Source organism: Phocoena sinus, chromosome 5, assembly GCF_008692025.1.
Source record: "Phocoena sinus isolate mPhoSin1 chromosome 5, mPhoSin1.pri, whole genome shotgun sequence".
NCBI classification, from domain to species: Eukaryota; Metazoa; Chordata; class Mammalia; order Artiodactyla; family Phocoenidae; genus Phocoena; species Phocoena sinus.
Genome location: NC_045767.1, coordinates 48,275,564 through 48,296,965, shown reverse-complemented (window position 1 = coordinate 48,296,965; position 21,402 = coordinate 48,275,564). Strand labels below are relative to the sequence as shown.

At 36.6% G+C, this 21,402-nt stretch overlaps 1 protein-coding gene across 1 annotated transcript in view; it reads right to left on the bottom strand.

The window, feature by feature from the left end:
• SLIT2 (slit guidance ligand 2) overlaps positions 1 to 21,402 on the bottom strand; it is a 123,152-nt gene that overhangs the window by 27,782 nt on the left and 73,968 nt on the right. Inside the window, 4 exon segments of the mRNA XM_032633268.1 lie at positions 156 to 249; positions 16,310 to 16,449; positions 17,710 to 17,807; positions 17,942 to 18,066. Of these exon segments, the coding sequence (XP_032489159.1) occupies positions 156 to 249; positions 16,310 to 16,449; positions 17,710 to 17,807; positions 17,942 to 18,066 (457 nt within the window).

Below are 21,402 nucleotides of genomic sequence, written 5' to 3'. Positions count from 1 at the left end.
CTGTAGATAAACATTTATAAAAATTCTGTTGACACTGGAGAGTATGTCCTCTAAGTCCTGAGCAAAGGTGTGAAGCTAGGTCCTGAAAGAAGAGGGTTCCTTAAAGAAAGGCCCTCCTCCCCCGTTTGTGAGCCCCAAAGCAGCCTCGGACTTACTTGAATCCCTTTGGTGTCAGGATGCACTTGGAGTCGTGTTGGCAGGGGTTCAGGTCCTGCGCACAGAAGTCCAGCTTCTCCTCACACAACTCACCTGTTAACATGGCAAACGATGTTAGGTCATAGACAAAGGTTAACAGGTTTCCTGCCAGCAGGCTGTGTCATGGGTCTGAGAGGTAAGCATAGCTTGTGATTGGAAAAAATAAAAAATCACAAGACATGGAAGCAGAAGATCTGAAATGCTGGTTCTGCTGCTAAATATCTTATGATTTGGGAAAACACAGCTATTGTTATCTGTAACTAACAGGAGTCCCTTTAGAATGTACTATTGGAGAAGGAAATCTGAATGCTTTTCGTTTTTATTCTTTTATTATTATTATTTTAAAATTTTGGGCTTTTTATTGAGGTATAACATATATCCATAAGATAAATGAATAGTTAATAAATAGTCACAAACTGAACTCACTCAGGTAACCAGCATCCATATCCAAAAACACACCACTGACCATCACTCCAGAGGCCCAACCCCAAGGGTAAGTAACCACTACCCTGACAGGACCACAGATTATTTGCACCTGTTTTTGAACTTGACATAAATAGAATCATTTGGTATGTACACCTTTATGTCTGGCTTATTCTGTTGTTTTATGTTTGAAAAGATAATCCTCAAATCTTCACAGTCTCCAAGGTTCTACAAGTCTAGAGGAAAAAGACTTTGTTTCCCTTTTATGACTTATTGCAACAGCTCAAAAGTATACTCCTCAGCTACATCCGTCACGATAGAAAAAAGCAAAAGGAGAATCAATCTAGATAAAGAGCGTACACTTCTTTCTATCAGCTAGCTTATAAAGAATAATTGTCATCCATAAATGAGAGCTACAAGCATAACCATGAAGATTCTAGACACACTTTGTTGAATTGCATGTCCAATTATCTGTTAGGAAATTTCTTCATTTATAAATAACATGGTTATATTTTATTTTCAGGTACATTAGGCCAAATATGATTTTCAGTGAGAACACTTTCCCAATTATTGTGTGAGATTTTAAGGTGACTGGAAAGATGTAAAATTAAAAAGTTCTCTCCTTTTCTACCTTACCTTTAAATTAGTTTTAAATTATTTTATATGTAATAAATGAATGAATAAAGTGATACATCTATATGCAGCTGTTGTTCATTTCCAAGAAACTATTAGAACTTTGTTCAAAGTGTGTGGATTTAAAGCAACAGAGGTTAAAACATCAGGAGTCTGCAGCAAATCTCTTTGTTATAAGACTGTCCTTTTAAGGTAATACTTTGCTAACTGGTAGAAATAGTTGCTTAACAACTAAATGTGGCAAATCATTTACACTTCAAGGATCTTTTTCAGTGACTTAAATATATAAATGTACTAAGCTAGGTATTACATCAATATAGTGTATGATAAGTTAGGGTTTTTTCTGTCTCTTAAAGAGAGCTAATTGTACTAAAAGTCTCATATATTTCTTTTATAAGAAGCATTTCTGTGTCTGTAAATCTGTGATATAAAAAGCTTTTATCAAGATATACCTATACCTAATGAGCTATTTTTAAACAGGGTTTACTTAAAGCATCTTACATTCAATTATTATTACTTTAAGTAATACATCTTGATAGAATGTATTCGTTATAATTTCTCAGCCTATCATGATGAAATCACTTTCAGTTTTCTAATCAAATCTACCTGGTTGGATAAAGGCTGTTTATAGTAGTCTATATGCAAGGCAGTTTAAATATCATTCTATGTATTCTTCACTTTATACCCAAATAATAAATCATTTAAAAAATGATATGAAAGGGGGGGGAATGCTTTACTTCTTATTCATTTTGATCTAATCCAATCCAATCCAATTAAGACAATCTAAACCATCGTTCATAAGGATTTACTATATGATGAGAGCAGTATGCTTAGAATATTTGTCTTTATATCTCTGTAGAGTATGGTATGGTGACATACTAAAATAATAGTTACTGAAAGAAAAAGTTATGCTTTTTAAGGCAAGAACTCCATCTTGTTGACCTATATTCAACTTGTTTCATATTCGCCTCCTGAAATGATAAAGCATGTGATGTGACAGGATGGACGGAAAGATGGAAATGTTCTTTATTCTGTTACACATAGTGCTGTACTCTATTACCTTATAAGCAGGTATATATATTTTTCATATGGCATCAGGAAAGGCAAGTCAGCCCATTGGAGTGGTTAAGGGCAATGTGGTTGAACACAGGTTAAACTTCAGCGCCCAAGAGCCCCTCAAGAGATGGGAGTCTAGACAAACATTGGCTTCATAATTTGGCTCCAACCCACTCCACAAAATCACAGGAAATCCTACTCATTGCTTTCAGCCTGGACCCTTAAAAGTCCCCAATGATAAAGCAATAGCTTGGAACACAGTGTTTGCCTGGCATTTGAGATTTCACTTTTGATCAGACAAGCAAATTAATTTTCCTTGTGCTTCAGTTTTCAGCTTTTTTTGTTGATGAGAAGTTAAAGGTGTGTGTGTGTGTGTGTGTGTGTGTGTGTGTGTGTGTGTGTTGGTTGTTTCTGTTTTGGAGAAGAATTAGAGGGGTCAGCCAGGGAGCATACTGTTACCTCTTTAGGATAACAAGTTAGTGAATGATCGACTACAGCTTGTGAAGAAAAAACACATGTCCTAAACAGAGGCATTTTTTTTTTTTTTTTTTTGTAAGGAAGTGATGTTTAGTTTTTAGATCACCTCTTCCTGATTGTGTCTGGCAGGTAAGTATGGCAGAGAGTGGGATGGAAATGAACAAGTTCTACAGTTATACTAGTAACAGCTGTGAGGGAGTAAGGCAGGAGTGATGTCCTCTTCCCTAAAAGGGCATGATTCCTCAGAGTCCGGAAGATGTAATCCATTGCTTACTGAACATCTGTAAATGTGGTCTTTCTGAAGAATCTGATGTAGTGGTAATATGACCATACATCCTGGCTTGCTCAGGTTTATACGTGCCATCCCAGGGTAATTTTCAATAGTGTCCCCACACACTCACACAGATGCCCTGATTTGGATGACAAATGCTACGGTCACCTTGTGGGTGGGGCAGTAAAAGCTGGATCAACAGAGTTAATGCTCTCTTTGGAGTGAACCAGCATAAAGAGATCCTAGGGAGAAACTACTCCTAATTGGGTGAAATGACATTTGGGTTGCTGAGTTATTACTTGGGATGGCCTTCCACAACTTATTCAATATAAAACAGTGGACTGGTTGCAGAAAAATGAACAATTTTATTGTTCTGGTCCCCAATTCATGAGTAAAATGAGCTTCTGGAATTGAAGTTGTGCAAGGTCAACTGTGGCTATAAAAACCTTTTTTTTTAAAAAAAAAAGGCAAGATGCTTCTTAAGAGGTGAATAATGCAGATAAGCAAGTTAGTAGAGAGAGCATTATGCTTTAACTGAACTGAACATCATCATTGTATTCAGTGGTAAAAACAGTGTCAGCATGTGCCCCAATCCCACTGAGGTACCAATACTGTGAATATTATTGTAATGAGGCAGAAATCTCAGTGCACTTGATGGTTCTTATGGGAAACAGTACCTGGAGTTGGCCTTGCTTCCTGCTTCATTTTAGATCCGTGCACCTAACTTTAATGTTCTTTCCTTATTATATACAAGGGGTCCTTCCTTAATCTTCATTTGTACTTCTGGTATCTAAAATTATCTTTTTGTTTGCATTCCTTATTACTGCACTTACTGAAATCGTTTTAGAACTATTATTCCACAAGCTTCTTCCCTGATACCCATGGCGAGATCTGCCTATGGATATTTTCAAATAATTCTGGTAGCAAACAACCAGATTTTTAACATTGCCATATATTTTGAGTACAAACTGTGTAAGAGGACTTATGTTAACGCTAGGAGTATAATGGTGAATAACAAAAAACGATATCCTTGTTCTCATGGAGCTTATACACGAGGGGAGGAGGAGAAAGATATTGATCCATTCATTTCACAAGTAACTAAAATTGCCTGAGTGATGAATGCTAAAAAATGTCCTGACGCTCTAGAAGGGGGACTGATGGTGAGGGAATTTTTTTTCTGAAGAAGTAGGACTTGGATTGCAGGTGAAGGGGGGCGATAAAGAGCATTGGCAGTGGCTCTGTGCAGGAGGTGATAGGGCAAATATGAGCTCTGAGAGACTGGGAGTGAGCCCAGGAGAGCGTGGTGACAGAGAAGGCCACAGAGGTTGGCAGGGGCCACATGGCAGAATGTCTTTATTTAATGAGCAGTGGGTACCATTGAAGGGTTTTAGGATAGAGGATGGCCAGATGACATGCACACTTTGAAAAGAGCATTTGGGCTCTAGGGGAGGATGGATAGCACCAAGACAAATACAAATGGATATGAGTCATGATTTAGCTTGTACTCAGGGGGTGGTAGAGGAGATATGGATGGCCTGGATGTTTAGAAGCAAAATAAATGGGAATTTGTCATGGATTGGGTTAGGCGAGGGGAGAGAGGAAGCTGTCTGGGACTTCTAGTTTCTGGTATGAATATTTGGAAGTACCTTTCAGTGACATAGAGAACACTGAAAAGACCAGGTTTTCTGGGGCAAAAATCAAGAGTTTGTAAAATAAGGATGTGGTGTCACGGGTTGAACTGTGTCTCCCCACGCACCCCGCCCCCCTCAAAAAATATGTTGTAGCCCTCCAGTACCTCAGAATGTGACCTTATTTGGAGATAGTGTTTTCATAGAAGTAATCAAGTTAAAATGAGTTCCTTAGGGTGGGCCCTAAGCTGGTATGGCTAATGTTCTCACAGGACGAGGACATCTGGCATAGAGGGCAGCCCATGTGAAGAGACAGAGAGGGCAGATGACCACCAACAGGCCAGCTAGAGAAGTCTGCAACAGGTCCTTCTCTCACAGCCCTCAAAAGGAGCTAACACCGCTGACACCTTGATTTTGGACTTCTAACCTCCAGAACTGTGAGACGATACATTTCTATTATTTAAGCCACCCTGTTTGTGGTACTGGGTTATAATAACACTAGCGAACCCATACAGGTGGTAAATTCTAAATTATTGGAGGTTTATAGTGGGGAATAAAACTTTCAAATTGTGCTACTATTTCTTTTCTTCTCTTTTCTCTCTCTCTCTTTTTCTCCTTCCTTCTTTCCCTCCCTCCTTCCCTCTCTTCCTTCGGTCTCTTTCCTTTCCTACTTCATTCCACGCGGCTGTCCTCACCCATGCCTGAAATTTTCTTTAAGCTTCTCCAACAGAGTCTTTAATAAGCAATGCACGAGGAGAGGAAGTGGCCCCTAACCATGACCTTTGCACTTCAAAAGAGTCAAGGCTTGAACAGAGCGTATCAGCATAGTTTAGCCCTACATTTGCTGCCAGGGCTGGATGCCTCTCTGCAAAGCACTGTGAGTCTTGGTTGACTTGGACCAATCAGCCCTTGGCCCTCTCTCCAAGAGGCGTTGGTGTTAACAGGTAAGGTTTGCAGGACAGGCTGCCCAAACAGTAACAAAGACCCTACTCCTCTTATGGCACTGAAGGTGACAAAGGCAAGAGGATCACAAACTACTGTGTCTTGTAGAGGGGGAGAAAAGTGAGTCCAATGTCTGTTTCATCTACTTTACAATAAATCTGGAGACTGACTTGAACTTTGAATGATAGCTGCAAGTAAAAATAACTACCAACATCTCTATTATCACTAATTATAAAGTAATAATCTTGAAAGTGATTAAATTATGTCAAAGACATTCAAGCTCATGGTAAGTGGATGACACCTGAGTTGTCTTGTCACTAAAAATGATTTACATTTTCTACACAGACACTGAAAATTTTTAAACATGGTTTTCCTTAAAATATACTGGTTTAACTTATGGCGTTGTTGAAAATTCTTAACTATAGTGATTCTTTGACAAATCAATGAATAATGAAGATATTATATAATCCACGAGCTAATATTAAATGTTTCCTGAAACTAATAAGAATAGTGTAAGAGGAAATTAACCACATATAGTAGGATTAATTTACATGTACTCTGGAGTGAGACTTTTTAATTTGACCAAAATTCAAACCTGCTTTAGTTTCATAATTTTCATTAAAAAATGTTGGGGGGAAGATATTTTGAGCTAGACTCAGCAAATGATAAAAGGATGTTCATGACGAAATCCTTACTCTGGAGAAGTTAAAATGTGGAAAAATTAGAGACATAAGATAGATGGTTAATTTTCCAGTATCGCTTAAGTTTCATTTAGTGACTGGAATATGGACAGCATCGTGGCCTACAAACTGGCTGAATGATATTTATTGTTATTTTATTTATTATTGAAAACTAGACTACACAGATGCAAAGTTCATTATTACCCTTAAAGAGATTTCTTCTCTTGGCAAGGTAAACTGTGCTATTTAGAGAGAAGACATTTTTGAAGAGTTACTGGATGGACAACTAGTTGTTTTCTATCTACCAAGAAATTTGGGCAACAGCATGTCTTGCTGAGGCTTATTCAGTTCTCAAAGCCTGCTTAGCAGAGAAAAGGTTGGTCATCTTGTCCCTAGATCAGGATTTCAGGAATTTTCCAGCTCAAACTACTCTGTTTAAAATATTCACTTTTTTTCACTAATAGAGCAATAAGAAAGGGTGGGTTTGAATTAATAAGTATTTCATTTATATTTTTCCCAAAGTTAGCCCTGTAAATTCTGCTTGGCCATATTTACAAACACAAACAATTTTAGATCTAGGTTCATGGCATTGTTGGAACACTTAACTCTCACTAGATTTTGCTAATGTAACCAGATTAGTTTCTTTTTTCTCTGAAACGGAAATAATCTCAGAGTCCATTCTGGAGACCACGGATGTATGAAGGGGGTGGGGAGGATTCCAGGGCTGACACTGCAGCCTGTTCTTGTTCCTATTCATAAACTGTATCAAACTAGTTTCTTTTTTAATATGAAAGGATCATTACTATTGATAATAATGGAAAGGGAACTCATGACAGCAATCTGAATAACTGAACCAGCATTCTAGCATTATATTTAATCTGTTATGACATTTTCTAATATACTTATAACAAGGGAGGAAGTCTGGTGGAATTCCTGACAGCATCCCCAGGACACAGAGTTTTGGAGGGTCAAATGCATCATTCTTCAAATATTTGCATTTTGAGCTCTTGCTTCGCTCAAGAAAAACCTGGAAAAATGGTACTAACTTTACTCTGTTTGAATTGGCACAGAGAGGGAAGGTATCAAAAAAAGCAACCTATTAGAAATAAATTGAGATTTAATTTCTTAAAAGTACACTACTTGAGGGCAAGGGATAGATACCTTTATTTATAGTTTTGTATCTCTTCATTGCCCTTGCATTTGCTAGCAAATTATCTGGCACAAATTCAAATGTGAAAACACTTATTTGATTGCCTTTCAAAGGAAAATACTTTACAAATTGTTAATGAAGGAGACCCAGATGGCATAAGGGGTAATTTAAGGAAGAAGAGAGAATAAGGAATACTGGTAGCAGATTTGTGTTTTGAGATCCCACCCTCACGTATGGCCTTGTAGGCCGAACTTGAGGGGTAGCCTATTGACTCAGCTATCTTGACAATCTTGTCTGCCAAATGATGACTATCCCAATCAGAAACGGAGAGGATGAACTCGGGAATCAAGAGGAAGTGTGAGTGTAAATGGCTTGTCTGAGAAAGATTAAGATAAATAGACCTGAATGTTTCTCATTACATAATTTGAAAAATTCCATACATACAATTCCTAAAAAAAATTGTACATTTCCCATTTGTTCTTTATTCATGTAAAGAATAGCATTCTCTCTCCTCTCACAGACCTTGCAATGTAGCAGGGAGATGGATGAACTGTATTAGAGGGTGGACACAGCTGATGGGATTATGGGAGTCATTCCAGAACAGGTTAACTGAACTGGACCTGAAGGAAACATATTTCCGTTTTCTCCTCTTTTGCTGAACCAGGCTGGCCCTATCTGTTGCCTACGCTGCTCAACATTATCATCCCAGGCACCAGAGCACATCAACGTGAGCAGATGCCCATTCTCCAATCTGAATATGTAGTATCCTTATCAGTAGTGATAGTAATAATTGAATTTATTTCATCAGTAAGTAAAGGATTACTTATGAACAGTGTGTTTCTGCTTCCTATTTTTATAAAAGAGCTAACTCTTCCTAAAGGTTCCTTTTAATAATAATCTGATGTTTTCTTATTTGTGTTTATTATCCTGAAACTTGTTCTATCAATCAGCAATAGTTAATTGTTTCATAATATGCTCAATAAACTATCCAGATAATACCCACTTCTCTAAGCTTAATTAAATCCAATTGTTAGTAGAGAAATATTGGGACTTGATCTTGAGGAGCCGTGAATTTTTGAAGATATATTAGCCACTGATAAATGTCCTCTTGGTGCAAAGGGTGTGCAAAATGGGACACAAGCATAAGCGGACAGAGCCAAAGTATAACCTCATGAGATAAAGTTTATCATAATTCAAAACAGGAAGGCTCAAGGAAATATGCTATAAATGTGGATACTGATGTTTCAGAAAAGAAAATCATTTTATAATCTCACTTGTGTTCTAATGACATGAAATGGGTTGCTCCATAATGCTTGTCTGCCTGAAAGTTTGATTAGTCTTTGTGTTCAGAAACAATTCTTTCTCTTTATTTAAAAACTAGTCAAGTAGCTATACTTTGCTGTTAACTTTCTTGGAATATGAGAAGTGATGGCTTTGTACTGGTGAAATAACTGACCTAATCTGAACTTGCAATGAAGAATCAAACCAAAGAGTCTGCCTGGTAGACAAGGGTAATGTTTTATGTATTTTCATATCACTTTCAATTCTGAGCATAGTATTCTGAATAAGGTATTTTCTCAATAAATATCTTTTGAATTTTTAAAATGGAAAAACTTACCTCTCCAAATAAATAAACAAAAAAGGAAGTGTTTTTCAGTACTTCCTCATTGGAACATTATGGCTAAATAATGTAGCCAATTCCAACAGCTACTGAAACTATAAAAATATTTAACTTCATTTCAAAATAAATAAATCCAAATTAGATTGAATAAGCCTTGGTTAAGCTAAGTTCTGAACTCAATGGGCCCTGCCTATTAACTAAAGAGCAAATCGGATCTTTAAAATGTTTTCTGAGATTCAAATGCATTTAAGAAGGCTTTGAGAGGTTGGAACATGAACGCAAACCACAAAATATAATTAGGCTGCCAAAGTCCTCTCTCTAGTTAAAAATGACTGCAAGTATGAATGCAGCTATATTGACTTTGACAAAAAAGACCTTACACAGCTTGAGGCACAATTAATGAGAGAAGGAGTCACTGTTATTAAGAGATCATGACAATCCAAAAATATACAAAAAACCTAAAAAAATACAGCCAAATTCAAGAGTTCTTCAGTATTCAGTGTTTCCTTACACTTCAATGTAGAATAAGAGGGTAAAGAGAACCAAAGATTTATTCTCAAATAAAGCCTTTCCATTGGACATGAGCATGGCAAATAAAATGACAAAATAATAATTTTTAAAAAGACAGTAAAACTGTCTTTTTACTGAAAAAAGACTGAAGACCATGAGGGGGAGGAATTTCCTTCACACATATAACTTACTTTAGGTAGAATTTTCTTTATCAAAATTCCGTAAGAATTCTTCCGTCATTAGGAATGACATCAAACCATCTACACCATGTCACTGTAGTGATGATGGTTGGAACTAAATGATCCAAAACTTAAATTTGTCCTCTCTGACAGCCCTTGATACTTCTGGAGTATAGACATCTAACATTTTCAAGTGTTTTCTTATACATTCTTCCATGTTATTCTCAAACATCTAAATGAGGTGGGACAGATGTCATTAGACTGTGACAGGTCCCACAGTTGATAAATTTTGGTGCCAAGATGAGAAATTTTAGCTTTTCCCGTTAGTTTCATAAATTCATCAGTATCCCACCTGCCCTATGTGATGGAAGGTAGGCTAGTCATCAGGGGAATTAATTAATTAATTGTACAGACACTGATTAGACACTTTCTTTTTTTTCACGTGTAGATAAAGTAGACTGCCTGTCTGCACCTGAATTTTGTTTTCTTTTCAAATACACCTAAGGGTCAATTACTTACAGCCAGCTGAAGAGACAGCAGAAGAAAAGCTTATTTGGCACAAAGGATTAGTCAGAGCCACTGTGGATGTGAAAAGATGCCAAGTCTGGAAGATGGCAGCAAATAAGAAGGGACTGGTTCCAGGGGAAGGTCTCCAAATTACAGTGCAGGCCTTGGGGCCAGTTAGACACTGGTTTGCATCTAGATCCCTACTTACAAGGTATGTATCCTTGGGTAAGTACTTTGTCACTGTTTTACACAAGGTATTGCTCAAGTCCTTATTGCTCATATCTACAGAGTTCTTTTTAAATTAACAATATGTCAGCTAATAACAGAGTTTCTTTTTATTTAAGAAAATTATGCTGGGTGCTGTAAAGAAGTTGAAATTTCATTTCTAGTTATGTTTTGGATTCAAATAATAGAAAATGGTTTGACTGCTTTTTAAAGCAAATTCAGTCAGCAGCCGATTATTGAAAATAAGAGACATCTTTTATAAAGCTAAGCACGAGGGTTAGTCAACACATGAAACCATGTGGTGATGTAAAACAATATCATACTGCCAAGCTTGCTCCCGAGAGTATATATAACTATTTAAGGACACTTTCCTGTGACAGAATAATTGCCATCATGTTTTCTGAGATAGAATCGGACCTTAGACATCTCTGCCCCAGACCACCAACTGTTTTAGTACTTGTAAAAAAGAAAAGATGACATTTTACCAAGGATGGTATTGGATGCATTAATCCACAGAGAATGTACAGGCTATATTTTTTACATTCCCGAATAGGAAACAACTTTTTTTTCATGTTTTTTAACTTAACTCTGCACATAGTAAGTGTAAGTGACTAAACACAGTAAATCATCTGAACAATGCAACAGAAAAAAAAAAAATGAAGTCCTTAGCAAGAGGAGACAGAGCTGCTACACAATATAGTCCATGTTAGCCCTATAATCATACTGCTAATGCCTTACATACAACTGCAACTGTCAAGACAAGCACACTTTTAGGATGCTGTGCCTGTACTTGGCACTTAAAGACTCTTGGTAAGCTGAGTGAAAATACAATGTTATTAGGTATAATTCTGAATCTTTAAGATAAAAATTTAACAAAGATTTCATGATGATTCCCCAGACATGCTGATCACCCTGAGCACTACAGGACTTCCTTTCCTGGGCCTTGAGGTATTTGGAAAGCCATGAAGACCATAAAGTGTCAATGATTAGATATGGCTCTTTTTATGCTTTAAAAACACTGCCTAGTACTCGTGACATTCTATGAGTTTGACAATGTCATTTTATAAATCAACCTCTTGGGCTTTGTAATTTTTATTTTATAAAATGTTTTAATAAATGTATATATATTTTAATGCTTTTCATGTTTCAAATTACTAAAGATATTAATTTAAAGTTATGGGAAAATTCTCACTATTTAAATTTTTTTCTAGCTACAGCCTATGTACTGTACTAAATGACATGTTTTTCATGATAAAAATAATACATGTTTGGGATACCTTTAAAAAAGGAAAAGCATACAGACAAGTAGAAACTAGAAAGCATTAGTCTTTATTTTTAGCCACTTCTTCTGCCCACTCAGAGAATTTCTTTCACAGTCTTCCGGAAATTGGTAGAGTGCATTTCAGATACCCTCTTTATACTGTTTGGCATAGCTATCTACATATCAAGGATCTGAATGACTGATTTGACATATTGATCTCAGATTTCATTTTTGTCAACATTCCTTTTACCATGTCCACACCATGAAATCTATGTAGCTCTGAAAGAAAGAGGGAAACTAAAATAAAATAATAGACTTAAAAGGCAACTAACCTTTTTCCACCTCATTCAGATTAGCAGCTGGCAGCAACAAAGACAGAAGAGACAAAAGACGTTTTACATTGCAGTACACAGCGGAGCACAGGAAGCCAAAGCACAGCATCAACAACAGAGAAGCCCAGGGTGAGAGAGCAAACTGAAGCAAGGCTTAGATTTCTTACCTACAGCCGGGCCAAACGCACAAACAAGGAGAAAATGAGGTAAAAGGCAGATGCCATCACAGGCAGCAAGAGATCTGTGGCTAAACCGGTGATTTAACAACAGGCAACTTTACTTTGTAAGATGTGTACATAATGGTTTGTGTGCGGGCATTGGAGATTTGGAAAACAGAGAGAAAATGGTACAAAATGGAAAAATTAAAATGTTCTGAATTTTTTTCCACAAAATACATTCTAAGCCTTTACACAACCAACTCGTATGGAAACTTTCATTTACTGAATGTATGCCATCCCATTAAGCAATACCCCATGGTTAAAATGTGATCAATTTTGTGTCATCTTTGTATGTGGTCCTGTGAGAAGAGGGTTAATTAAGAAACATAGTCTTGACACAGCAGATCCAGGGTTCTGGCTCTTAGGAAATATTCAAAACCACATTTTTCAATGCAATACCTGAATTCATACCAGAGCTTAAGAAAAGGTGTCAAGTTTTTCAACATTGCAGGGGTGCCATACTTACAATGTTCACTTTTATAAGTTTTGGGCTAGTGCAATTTGAGGAAGTTTTTAAAACTTTACTTTTAAGAAATGCCTTATTTTTAGAAAGGATATAATATTGATTTTAAAAGAATGACCAATCATCACCAAAAACACAATCTCTCGATCCACTATTAAAACCCTGGAGTGAATTTTTAAATTATTTGTTTAGCAATTTCAGTGTCTTGTTAATCCTTAGCATAGTGATTTTAATTTAGAATCACAGTGAATTAAACTTCTCAAAAATCTTGTCTGAAGAATACTAGCAATCAACAGTCATATGTTATACATAGGACAGATGATGGATTGAATTAGGTAGAAAATAACAGTTTGGATGCTTTCGGTGGGGAAGGGATAGTAACGGTTACATAACAGAAAAACAATACTGACCCTTAAAATTTATGTTGTCAATCCCTGCAGCAGGAAAGGACAGAGTTTTGTCCTATAATAAATCAATAACTATTTACTGTGAAGTTCTGGTTACATGGGCTTAAATAAATTTAATAAATTTCCCAACAGTGGTTCATTTTATTTTGAACACATGTAGCCATGTTTTACAGCCTGCCCATCATATCATGACCTCTCTGTCAGACTGCTTTCAGATCTTTGAATTTTCTCTATTAATATATCATATCCATTCTGATTCTTAACGTGGGTGCCAAATGTAAAAACTTTCACCATATTAATTTACAAGTTTTTCCTATGAAGTCTTATTTGTTCCTACTAGAGAGTTCATTTTCTCACTGAATGCCTCAGAGATACAGAGTAAAAAAAAATCTCCAAACAGAAAAGCAGCTTATAACTTGAATGATTTTTAAGCAGTGACAACATTATTATATTCTCTGAGCACAGTAGGGGTTCTGTTCCAAGATCTCATGCTCATTAATCAGATTCCAAACTTAAATCAAAAACAATACAGCCACAATATAAGAAAATGCCTCCCTAACTGCAGACTTGGATGAAGCAGGATATAAAGCTCTGGAGTACAATTTATAACCTCCTATAATTAAAGGCCATTTATGTGCCACTGATTTCAAAATCTGCAGATGGTTGTTTGATACTTTGTAAATGAGCTCATTTCACATATGGACAAAAATGCTACAGCTAATAGATAATTTACAAATATGTCTGATTTAGGTATCTGCTCTAATGCCAATTTGCAAAACTCTTCACTTCCCACAAAACCCAACCCAAAGTTATAGTGATAGTATCTTCATGTTTTGTACGCTATGAACTTTCTATAGAGTGCAATGTTTATCCTTAGCCCGAATTAAGGCAAACTGATACCTGCAATAGATATGACTGAAAAAACCAGAGGAGTCTCAATTCTTGTTGAGCACCAAATGGCCCTTGACAAATAGTCATGGCCGGTTCCCACATGATAGCTTTTATAGATGTCACGTTTTGGCTCTAAAGTGGTTGTGCTAATAAGCTTTGGAATTTTTTGGATGTGTTTCAAAGAAAGAGATCTGACACAGGGAAATGAAGCTTCATAATACTTTTCAGAGGAAGTTGCACTGAACTGAATCACTTTAGGATGCAGAAAACGTGTTTAAGAAGATCAGGTGTAGGAAGGGAGCTTGGAAAACAAAGGGAGCGAAGGTAAAACACAGACTCAAAGAGATGCATAAGGAATGAAGTAGAGCACATCTAAAGCCAAAGGCGGACCCAACCAAACCAACTCAGAAGAGACTGCCACTTTACGTAAACTATCATAGAAAAGGTATTAAGCATCTGAATACAGCAGTGCCGTCAGGTCTAGGTTTTCATTGGTAAGGGGATATAGAAAAATTCCTGGTTTCTGTGCTCAGGAACACATTGGCTAACCAAACTGTGCTGAAAATACTCGGATCCAATTTGTCCTGGTCAGAGTAGGTTAGTTTAAAGAGGTCTCTGACATTAAGTGAATTAAGTTCTTCCTATAATTATCAGAACAATGACAGGATAGAGAACTATCTCTAAGAAGGTACTAGCTACAGATTTTGGTGCAAGCGTTGGGCTGCTTGTGTAAGTCTAAATTAGCCCAACCAGAAAAACTCAGATTCTCGGGGTAGCTCCAAGGGCTCGAGAATCAGTGCACTCAGGCTAATGGCATGTATGTGAGGTGTGACACAAGTAAAACTCGTGTGAGTGTCAAAGCTACGTAACACCTAAACTCTTCCTAGCTATGTTAGAATGGGTGCATATTAGACATACTTGCTATCCTTAATTAATGCAAAATAACAAAGAATTCAAATTCTGGCCACTAAGTAGTCCAAGTGCTATATATATATATATATATAATAGAGTAACTGGTGATACATGTTAAAATTTCTACTGGAAACTCAGTATATTACTTCATATGGCATCAGGTACTTCACAGGTGTGAAAAAACAAAATCATACCATAGAAAAGGCAGCTGCAGAATCTCTCAAACAGACCCGGGATATCAAAACAAAAACTCACTATTCTATTTAGCATCTTCCCATCAAGAAAGTACCTCTTAAAATGCAAAGTTTGAGTATTTAAAAGCTTAAATTTCAGTGCTTTTCTAACAAATCCCTGGGAAAATTAATCATACAGATGTGCTTCCATTTTTCATGTCTAGGGATGTTAACCTCAGTCATCCAAGTAGCTATTTTACCCTCTGATATTCTTAACTATGTATATGGAAATAAATACAATTAATGAAAAATACCCAGCCAAATGAAAATGGTAACTTTGAATAGAGTGACAGAATCTACTTCTCCATTTTTTCTTACAAATAAAATATGTAACATTCTCCTTTTCTCTACCAATTTTAAAACTAAATGGTTTATTAAGAATGTAACTATGAAGTTTCTTATTCATAGCCACAAAAATTGATCAAAATAGATATTCTGACATAATAAGTAAGTTGTAAACTTGATGTTGACTTTATAGCAAATTGGTTTATCCAGGGCAGAAGTTTAGCAGTTTGGATAGTCTCATGAGAGTTACCACCTTTATTCCTGACATTTTGTATCAAGATAGAAAAAAAAAAGGTGGGGTGGGGGGAGAATGGTCTGATAAGATTACCCAAAGCGATCAGTATCTTCCTAATGTGATCTGTTTTGAAGGACATGAGTTGCTACATGCAAACACTCACTGATGAATAAACAAGTATGGACACGAAGAATCTCAAATGCTTGGTTATTTTTTGCCTATGTAAAGAAATGCTCCCTTTTCACATATGTATCGGTGGGTTGGTCTGCATAGGAAAAGTGCTTTGCATGAAAATGTCATTCAGTTGTGGGACTAAAAGCTTCAGTATGATAATTTCCTTTGTGCTGGAAAGTATTACTTTATGATGGATGCTTATGTTCTAACTGAGCTCCCCAGGACTTTTATTTGGTTGGCTGAAACCATCTTTAACTCTGTTATTACATTACACCTAATTTCCAAAACACCTATCAATTATTGAATAATACAATGGTCTACTAAACACATGCAGCATAGTGCCAGTGGTGCTTTCAAACAGATACACAGATTGATGGAATAGCATTTCCTAGTCTTCCTACCTGTGTACTCAGGTGGGCAAAGGCATGTGTAGTTATTAATTCCATCGACGCATGTAGAGTTATTTTCACAGTCATTATCTTCACAGTCATCAACATTGATTTCACAATTTTCTCCTTCAAATCCATCAGCACAAATACACCTGAACGCCAGGGGAAGAAAAGACAAAAGATACCTTCCTATATTTCCAAACCATATGGTCTAAATATTGAAAAAAACTAAACACACTCATCAATTACAGAGCTTTTAACGACAAGAAATTGATTTTTTAAATGCTTTTAAATGACACATTGTAAGCATCAATTTAAGGTAACATGCCCCAAATCAGAAACAACTTGAGAAAGAAAATTTATGCTGGCTGCAAGATGGCAAATGGCCCCATGGTCCTATAAGTCAATAAATCCAATACATTTGCAGGTATAAAGGATGAGAAAAGTTTATTCTACAGCCCTAGATATCTTAATCTCTAGTTGTATTCTAATAAAATAATTCATGCTTATTTGCTCATAAATGAGGAGGAATGATTCTGATTTTTTAAAAATTACACTTACTAACCTACGTTTAATGTTCTTGATGTGTCAAAGCAAAAAAGAAATCTGAAAATAAAACTTTGTCTTCCTTGCAATTAGAAAATATGAATATTCTCTTTAACTCTCAACAAATACAATTTTTCACTGGCATAATACATTGTACCTTTCATCTTGCTAGGCATCAGAATAATCTTTGAGTAAAGGCTTGATGAAAAACAGACAACTTCATAACAGAAGGCAGAAATGAAGTATATGTATTATAAAAAGTGGTATTTCTAACAAGCTTTAGTAGTAGATTAGCATTCTTATGTGAAGTTATTAGTTTTCATTGTAAAAACTCTGTTTCATGATTCATGAAGTAGATCTGAAGTAACTGTACTGTATGATTAAATAACTCCCGATTAAAAATGTTCACAGCATGTTTGTCTACACATATTGTGGCTTGGAAATGAGTCATTACTTTTCTGTTTCAATGGGACCCACATCTTATCATTACACACAGTCTGTTAAAGCAACACACAAAACAACAGATGGATATATGCCTTGCAGTAGGGGACTATTTGACTATTAATTAGCTTAACAGAGCCACTAATTTGTCTTGACCTAATCTGACGTGATTAGTTCCAATGTACGCATTTGAGTGTTTTTAAATTGCTTGGCTTTGTAGCATCCTGAGCTGAAAATACTGTAATGTCTCAATTTGTTTTTATATCGAAATATCTCTACAAGGGACTAATACATACTTTCCTTATGAACAGAATTTCTGGTACTCTTTTCAAAATGAAGCCCTTGGATTTAAAAAGGAAAAATGAATCTTTGCTTATTCTTGCTCCAATACATCAGACACAGAAGATCACAGACCAATGACCTACCAGAAGCCATCTTTTTCTCCTTCTTTTAAGTGGCAAGTTCCTCCATGTTTACATGGGTTACTGATGCATGCATGAATTGGAACATCACAGTCCTGCCCCTGGACAAGGAATGGTCAAGTTGAGTGTAAATAAAGTAGTTCTCAGCACATAGAGAAAGCACAACAGAATAATAAAGACCCACCAAGGAAAGCTACGTTTTCAGATCTTGGTTCCCACAACAGCTTCTACTTACCTTGAAACCATATGGACAGGTGCAGCGATAAAAGTCAACTGGATCATTGTTACAGGTGCCATCATTTTTACATGGATTTGATAAGCAGGGATTACATTTAGCTAGAATATTGACATCTACAGGACCTAAAAATTGATTGAAAAATATGAGAAGTGGATGCTTTCTGTTTTCAGTTCACTTAAAATTATTTCAATGCCTTAATGTAACAGTACATTTTGTATAAAATTATTATTGGTCACATATCCATATATGCTTCTCCTCCATGACAAAACCAGAAATCAGCATCATCATAATTATCTATAAGAACGCAACAGGAGGCCATCTCATTGGGAGTTAATAGTGAAACTCTCTCATGTCAGAGTAGGGCTCTGAGTTGTGAGCTTAGGTAGTTAAGATCTGACATTAGTGATGCCAGCATCAAAGGGTCAGTCCCCTCATTAGCTGACTAGCTAATGCAGATGCTTTCCATGGCCAGTGCCTGCAACTTAACTCAGGCGGCTGGTATGGAAAGCCATGGATCCCAAAGAGGACTGTGGGTGTGTGTGCTAGGGGATGGGTGGGCAAGGTTTTGGATAAGTGCAAATTCAGGAGACCTTCAAGATGGTGGAGGAGTAAGACATGGAGCTCACCTTCCTCCCCACAAATACATCAGAAATACATCTACATGTGGAACAACTCCTACAAAACCTACTGAATGCTGGCAGAAGACCTCAGACTTCCCAAAAGATATATATATATTTTCTTCCTTTTTACTTTTTGTGAGTGTGTATGTGTACGCTTCTTTGTGTTATTAAGTCTGTATAACTTTGTTTTACCATTTGTCCTAGAGTTCTGTCTGTCCATTTTTTTTTTTAGTATAGTTTATAGCGCTTGTTACCATTGGTGGATTTGTTATTTGGTTTGGTTGCTCTCTTCTTTCTTTCTTTCTTTTATTACTTTTAATTTTTTTATTTTTAATAATTTTTCATTTTTTATTTTAATAACTATTTCCTCCCTTCCTTCCTTCCTTCCTTCCTTCCATCCATACATCCATCCTTTTTCCTCCCTTATCTTCTGAGCCATGTGGCTGACAGGGTCTTGGTGCTCCAGGCAGGTGTCAGCCTTGTGCCTCTGAGGTGGGAGAGCCAAGTTCAGGACACTGGTCCACCAGAGACCTCCTGGCTCCATGTAATATCAAATGGTGAAAGCTCTCCCAGAGATGTCCGTCTCAGTGGAAAGACCCAGTTCCACTCAATGACCAGCAAGCTACAGTGCTGGACACCCCATGCCAAACAACTAGCAAGACAGGGACACAGCCCCACCCATTACCAGAGAGGCTGCCTAAAATAATAATAAGGTCACAGACACCACAAAACATACCACTGGATGCAGTCCTGCCCACCAGAAAGACAAGATCCAGCCTCACCCACCACAACACAGGCACTAGTCCCCTCCACCAGGAAGCCTACACAACCCACTGAACCAACCTTACCCACCGGGGGGCAGACAACAAAAACAATGGGACTATGAATGTGCACCCTGTGAAAAGGAGACCCCAAACACAGTAAGTTAAGCAAAATAAGAAGATAGAGAAACACACAGCAGATGAAAGAGCAAGGTTAAAACCTACCAGTAGAAACAAATGAAGGGGAAATAGGCAGTCTACCTGAAAAAGAATTCAGAGTAGTGATACCAAAGATGATCCAAAATCTTGGAAATAGAAGGAAAAAATACAAGAAACATTTAACAAGGACAGAGAAGAACTAAAGGGCAAAAAACAATGATGAACAACACAATAAATGAAATTGAAAACACTCTAGAAGGGATCAATAGCAGAATAACTGAGGCAGAAGAACAGAAAACTGACCTGGAAGATAAAATAGGGGATATAACTACCACAGAGCAGAATAAAGAAAAAAGAATGAAAAGAATTGAGCACAGTCTCAGAGACATCTGGGACAAAATTAAAAACACCAACATTCGAATTATAGGGGTCCCAGAAGAAGAAGAGAAAAAGAAAGGGACTGAGAAAATATTTGAAGAGATTATACTTAAAAACTTCCCTAATATGGGAAAGGAAATAATCAAGTCCAGGAAGTGCAGAGTCCCATACAGGATAAATCCAAGGAGAAACACACAAAGACACATATTAATCAAACTATTAAAAATTAAATACAAAGAAAAAATATTAAAAGCAGCAAGGGAAAAGCAACAAATAACATACAAGGGAATCCACATAAGGTTAACAGCTGACCTTTCAGCAGAAACTCCGCAAACCAGAAGGGTATGGCAGGACATATTTAAAGTGATGAAAGGGAAAAACCCACAACCAAGATTACTCTATACCAGCAAGGCTGTCATTCAGATTCAACGGAGAAATTAAAACCGTTACAGACAAGAAAAGTTAAGAGAATTCAGCACCACCAAACCAGCTTTACAACAAATGCTAAAGGAACTTCTCTAGACAGGAAACAGAAGGGAAGGAAAAGACCTACAATAACAAACCCAAAACAATTAAGAAAATGATAATAGGAACATACATATCGATAACAACCTTAAATGTAAATGGATTAAATGCTCCAACCAAAAGACATAGACTGGCTCAATGGATACAAAAACAAGACCCATATACAGGCTGTCTACAAGACACCCACTTGAGACCTAGGAACACATACAGACTGAAAATGAGGGGATAGAAAAAGATATTCCATGCAAATGGAAATCAAAAGAAGCTGGAGTAGCAATTCTCATATCAGACAAAGTAGACTTTAAAATAAAGACTATTACAAGAGACAATGAAGGACACTACATAATGATCAAGGGATCAATCCAAGAAGAAGATATAACAATTGTAAATATACATGCACCCAACATAGGAACACCTCAATACTTAAAGCAAATGCTAACAGCTATAAAACAGGAAATCGACAGTAACAAAATAATAGTGGGGGACTTTAACACCTCACTTACACCAAGGCACAGATCATCCAAAATGAAAATAAATAAGGTAACACAAGCTTTAAATGACACAATAGATCAGATAGCTTTAATTGACATTTATAGGACATTCCATCCCAAAACAACAGAATACACTTTCTTCTCAAGAGCTCATGGAACATTCTCCAGGATAGATCATATCTTGGGTCACAAATCAAGCCCTGGTAAATCTAAGAAAATTGAAATTGTATCAAGTATCTGTTCTGACCACAATGCTATGAGACTAGCTATCAATTACAGGAAAAAAAATCTGTAAAAAATACAAACACATGGAGGCTAAACAATACACTACTAAATAAACAAGAGATCATTGAAGAAATCAAAGAGGAAATCAAAAAACCTAGAAACAAATGACAATTAAAACAGGACGACACAAAAACTTTGGGATGCAGCAAAAGCAGTTCTAAGAGGGCAGTTTATAGCAATGCAATCCTACCTTAAGAAACAAGAAACATCTCAAATAAACAACCTAACCTTACTCCTAA